Source organism: Scyliorhinus canicula, chromosome 4 (genome assembly GCF_902713615.1).
Source record: "Scyliorhinus canicula chromosome 4, sScyCan1.1, whole genome shotgun sequence".
Lineage (NCBI taxonomy): Eukaryota > Metazoa > Chordata > Chondrichthyes > Carcharhiniformes > Scyliorhinidae > Scyliorhinus > Scyliorhinus canicula.
The window spans coordinates 89,576,166-89,582,165 of NC_052149.1; the positions used below are offsets into that span (position 1 = coordinate 89,576,166).

At 44.0% G+C, this 6,000-nt stretch overlaps 1 protein-coding gene across 1 annotated transcript in view; it reads left to right on the forward strand.

Annotated features, from left to right (window-relative positions):
• The window catches only part of extl2 (exostosin-like glycosyltransferase 2), a 31,696-nt gene extending 28,422 nt beyond the window's left edge, over positions 1-3,274 (forward strand). Inside the window, exon 4 of the mRNA XM_038794749.1 lies at positions 2,261-3,274. Coding sequence (XP_038650677.1) covers positions 2,261-2,752 — 492 coding nt within the window. The 3' untranslated portion in view covers positions 2,753-3,274. The remainder of the gene's footprint in view (positions 1-2,260) is intronic.
• Positions 3,275-6,000: the final 2,726 nt, after the last annotated feature.

A 6,000-nucleotide genomic window follows, 5' to 3' on the forward strand; every position in this document is an offset into this window, starting at 1 on the left:
CGGCCTATTAATTGAATAGAACAAAAAAATGACACATTTCCAATAATACGCTGGGGAGGGAAACAGATTCAAGTACCCTTCCATTCAAACTAACCAAAAATAAAATCAGGTGCATAGATATTCAGGTGAATCGTGACTGGGCCACAATGTATAAGTTGAATCTGAGAGGCGTGGTAACGGGGGTAAAAAAATATTTTAAAAGGTGGAATACCCATCCACTTTCATTAGCTGAGCGGGTACAAATAATCAAAATGAACATCCTACCAAAATTTTAATTTGTGCTTCAATCCCTTCCGATATTTCTATACAAGGTGTTTTTCTATAAAATGGATATAATAATTTTGGATTTTATATTGGCTAATAAAATTCCTTCAATTCAATGGGTATTTTTACAAAGGAATCGGCGGGTTGGATGGTTGGCAATGCCCAATCTTTTGTATTAATACTGGGTAGCTAATATAGAGAAGATTCGACAATGTTGGAAAGAGGAAAAAGCGGAATGGGTACAGGTGGAGCAAGCATTGTGTAAGGTAGTTTTGCGAACTTTCAAGAATTGAGGGAGAAACACAAAATGCAGAGAGAGGAGGAGGTTAAATATCTTCAATTTGAGGAAAAGAAGTTGTCCTCTTTCATCGACTACCAGATAACAACCTCCTTGATAAATTGCTCTTGCCAGATGATTTCGGAGATGGGAAAATTACTAGCATTTATCGATAGCTGATGGACACAAAGAAAAAACTGATTGAAGAAATAAAATGAAAGTGGGAGGAAGAGTTGGATATGGAATTGGAGTGGGGAATATGGAGTGAAATTATGCACAGGGTCAATACTACACCTTCATATGCTAGAATGAGTTTAAAACAATTCAAGATCGTACATAAGGCCCATATGACACAGGAATGAATGAGTAGATTCCTCACAGAGCTAGAAGATAAATGTGAGAGGTGTAAAGGAGGAACAGCTAACCATGTCTGCATGTTCTGGTCATGTCCAGAATTAATGGAGTTCTGGATCTCGGTATTTAAAACAATGTCAAAAACTGTGGAGGTGGAAGTATTACCAGTATCTCTTTGGGCAATTTTTGGAGTTCGGAAGTACCAAGACTAATACAAGGGAAAGGAGCCTTTGCCACATTCATTGCCCGGAGACACATTTTATTAGAATGGAAGTCAAAAGATCCACCAAAAATATCGACATGGTTGGGGGAATTCCTTAATCTTGAGAAAATTAAGTTTGCCCTTTGTGGCTCAGATGGGAAATTCTGGACGAGGTGAAAATTGTTCTTGTCTCTATTTACAGATCTGTCTGTTGCCAGCAGGGAAAAGAAGGGGGGTAGGGGAGATGGGATGAGGGAGGGGGGGGGGGGAGAGAGAGAAAAGGCAAGGTTTAATGGAAATAAGAGAAAACTCAAATGAGGAGAATTGTAATTTGTTTATTTTGTTATTGATTGTTTGCATGTTGTTATTTATATCCTTATTTGAATAAAATATTTAAAAAGAGCAAGCTGAACTCTATCTTGTCCCTGTCTGATTTTTGCACATTTGAGCAGGACATACTTGCTAGCAATCAGGAGCACAAAGTCTGTCATTTTAATTCTCTTCAAACCCTAATTTGTGTCCTCTGATAAAGATTAGCTCAAGCGCAGATTAGCAATTGAACCTGGAAATCTGCCATGTCCTCTGGTAAATTTATAACAGCAACTTGCATTTATGTGGCACTTTTATATCGCAAAACACCACCAAGGCATTTCACAGGAGTGTTATCAAACAAAAACTTGAAGAGAGGAGGAGGGGGTTGCAAGGTGTTTAGAGAGGAAAATTCAGAATTTTGGCCCTAATATTGGAAGACATGGCAATAGGGAAGCAATTCAAATTTAGGATGCTCAAGAGGCCAAAATTTGAAAATTGCTGGAATCTCAAGAGAATTATAGGACTGGAGGAGTTCAAAGAGATAGGAAGGGGTGAGGCCATGGAGAGATTTGGATCTCGGCTGACTCGAAGACTCTAAATAATGTAAGTCAGTCTAGCGACTGTTGTGTCCCTCCAAAGAAAAGCAACAGAACTGATCTCTGCTGTAAGAATGATTGCTGTATGTCGAGCTGTAGAATTTAGGAAGATGGTAATTAAGAGGAAACCTCATCAAGACATATTAAATGGATAAATGACAAATGTGATATTGGAAAACTTTGTCTTAAACAGTATGGAATAAAGTTAAAATTGATACAGGGAAGATTTTCCTCACTCTGTGTTTTGTATTTCAGCAATTTCCAGATCAAATAGTCGGCTTTGTCCCACGGAAGCATGTCACAACTTCCTCAGGAATTTACAGCTATGGCAGTTTTGAACTCCAAAACGCACTGGGTGGAAGTGGTGATCATTACTCCATGGTACTAATCGGAGCTGCATTTTTCCATGCCAGTTACCTCGAGAAGTTTAAAGTCCAACTCCCAGCTGTACACAGCCTAATAGACAAGACCCAGAACTGTGACGACATTGCCATGAATTTTATAGTTGCAAAGCATACCGGGAAGCCGTCGGGCGTGTTTGTGAAGCCGGTGGATATGAGGAATCTGGAAAAAGACTCCAACAGTGGTTTTAATGGGATGTGGCACCGGGCAGAGCACTTGCTTCAAAGATCTTGGTGTCTGAATCAGCTGGCTGCCATCTATGGCGGCATGCCTCTGAAATATTCCAACATTATGATCTCGCAATTTGGATTTCCTAACTATGCAAATCACAAAACAAAGAGCTGAAGAATGCACTGGACAGATGCTGGTGCATCAACTGTTATTACAGACTTTATAGAAGATGGTGAGATTGGTCTGATTTCGCTGCGTTTCCTCTGCCTGACCAGCAGAGGGCGATGCAATAGGAATGAATCTTTTGCTTCCGCTGTTCCGTGTTGCTATTTTAAATTTTTACAGCTGTTGAGTCTAACAGTCTGCAATTGTGTTGTGAGTGTGTACTACTTTTTGTTAAATTGTCTGTTTTTTGCGTTTCCAAAGGGCAGTCGCGTCTTGATCCACTATTGCCACTTGTGGCTGGAGTAGCCAATTTGTAGGTTGTGGAGTCTGTTACAATATCGTCACCTTGCCTCACCCACCAGAACGCTTCGAAAAGGTGATGTCTGCAAAACTCTGCTGTAAATCTGCTTTGCTTCACTCTTGTCCTTTATATTTTTGACGATTGCTGTGACTTTATTTTGATGTGCTTGTACATTCTCAGGATGCTATGATGTGCATAACTTCAATGAATAAACCTCAGAATAACTCACAGCGTACTCTTTTTCTTCTCCCTCTCCCCACTCTCCCTCTGTCTGCCCCGCTCTCTCGCTGTCCTCTCCCTTTGTCCCCCCTCTCTCTCGGTCTCTCTCTCTCCATACCTGCTAGCTTCATGCTGTTTGAGAGGAGGAAGAAAATACTTTTCAGTTTTTAAAATTAATTTCTATTTTCTTCTCCCTTCTCCACTGTCACTCCCAAAGTCCCCTATTCGTTGCCCTGGGTCTCATGTTCTTATCCTGGTTTGTGTACAGCTCATGGGGGCTGGTTTAGCTTAGTTAGCGGGACAGCTGGTTTGTGATACAGAGCAAGGTCAACAGCATGGCTTTGAGTTCCTCTACCATGTGAGGTTATTCATGAAGGCATAACCTTCTCAACCTTGCCCCTCGCCTGAGGTTTGGTGGTCCTCAGGTTAAATTGCCACCAGTCAGCTCTCCCCCTCAAAGGGGAAATCAGGGACTATGGCGACTTGATTGATCAGGTGAAACTTGGGAACAATGAAAATCCTAAAGATAATTTTGTAAAATGAATCGATACATTTTTAAAGATTTATTTTTCATTTCCACTTCTCCATCTGTCCTACTGGAAGCAGTGTTTATTGAGGTAAAATTTCACTGATTCCAGCTATCCTCCTGTTGTAGCCCAATTGCCACCCTTCATGTTGGAGTGTTTTCTGGCTTTTCAGCAGTGCTATTGTGTCTATTTTTCACCTTTACATGCATGCAGTTATCATGCATCAATCAGTAATTGGAAGCCTTTTTTTTAAAACATTTTTATTCTCCTTTTTCACATTTTCTCCCAAATTTACACCCACCAACAATAATCAGTAACAAATATGTCAATCCCCTATCAAAAACAACAATCCCATCCTCCCACCAAACCCCAAACATTAGCCCACATGTTCACACAAACAAATGACAAAAAGGAATTAGGGATCACCCATAGTCACCATTCACACACACAGCCCCACTCCCCCAACCCTCCCACTCACACGCCCCAACTAATGTTCCACTGTTGAAAGTGCATAATGAATAATGCCCATGAAATGTAGAATCCCTCCATCCTTCCCCTCAGTTCAAACTTATCCTTCTCAAGAGTCAAGATTTCCAACAGGTTCCCCCGCCACGCCAGGGCACAGGGTGGAGAAGTTGCTCTCCAACCCATCAGGATCCGCCTTCGGGTGATCAACAAGGTGAAGGCTACAACATCTGCCTCCGCACACGTTTCCAAACGAGGCTGGTCCGACATCCCGAATATGGCCTCCCGGGGGCCCGGGTCAAGTTTCACGGGCATCACGTTATAAATTACCCTAAAAACCTCCTTCCAGTAATCCTCTGGCTTTGGACAGGACCAAAGCATATGAACGTGATTAGCGGTGCCCCCCCCCCCCTCACCCGCAACGTTCACACACATCTTCTACTCCTTCAAAGAATTGTCTCATCCTCACCCTCGTGAGGTGTGCTCTGTATACCACCTTCAGCTGTATCAGCCCCAACCTCGCACATGAGGTGGAGGCATTTACTCTCCGGAGCATCTCACACCAGACCCCCTCCCCTATAACCTCTCCCAACTCTTCCTCCCATTTTGCTTTGATCCCTTCCAGTGGTGCCTTATCCTCTTCCAAAATAGCTCCGTAAACTGCTGACACTATCCCCTTCTCCAGTCTCCCTGTCGTCAGCACCTCCTCCAGTAATGTGGAGGCCGGCTCCACCAGGAAGCTCTGTATATCCTTTCTGGCAAAATCTCGAACCTGCATGTATCCAAACATTTCCCCCTGCTCCAGCCCATACTTCGCTTCCAGCTCCTTCAATCCTGCAAACTGACCCCTAAGAAACAAATCTTTTAGTGTCTTAATCCCCTTCTCCTCCCATTTTCGAAAATTTCCAACTCAAATCCGTGGTTCCCCCGAAACGGCATTTCCTTTGACCCTGCCCCCAACCCGAAGTGTTGGCGAAACTGCCTCCAAATTCTCAATGAAGCTATTATTACCGGACTCCCTGAGTATTTCCCCGGGGCTATCGGGAGCGGCGCTGTTGCTAGGCTTTCAATGCCGACCCCCTGCACAAACACGCCTCCATTCTGACCCACTGGAAATCAACCCCTCTGACCCAGCTCTGCACCTTCTCCACATTCGCCGCTCAGTAGTAATACATCAGGTTCAGAACACCCAAACCCCCTGCCTGCCTTCCCTCTGTAGCAGCACCTTTCTAACTCTGGCCACCTTCCCTCACCATATGAACGAAGTAATCCTTCCCTCAATCTCTCTGAAAAATGCCTTTGGCAGGAAAATCGGCAGGCAGTGGAAAATAAAGAAATTGCGGCAACACGTTCATTTTAACCGCTTGTACCCGACCCGCCAGTGACAAAGGGAGACCATCCCACCTTGCCAGATCAGCTTTCACTCTCCCCAGCAAACTAGAAATGTTGTATCTGCAGAGCCGCCACCCACTCCCAGGCAACCTGCACCCCCAGGTATCTAAAGTGAGTCCCTGCCCTACGTAATGGCAGCCCCCCACCCCTGCCCCCACCCCCGGCCGAGACGCCACAAAATACTCACTCTTGTCTAGATTACGTTTGTACCCCGAGAAAGACCCAAACACTCGAAGCAGCTCCAATATTCCCCCTATCGACACACTCGATTCCGACACGTATAACAGCAAGTCATCGGCATATAAGGACACCCTATGCTCTATTTCCCCCCACCCCTGCACTATTCCTTTCCA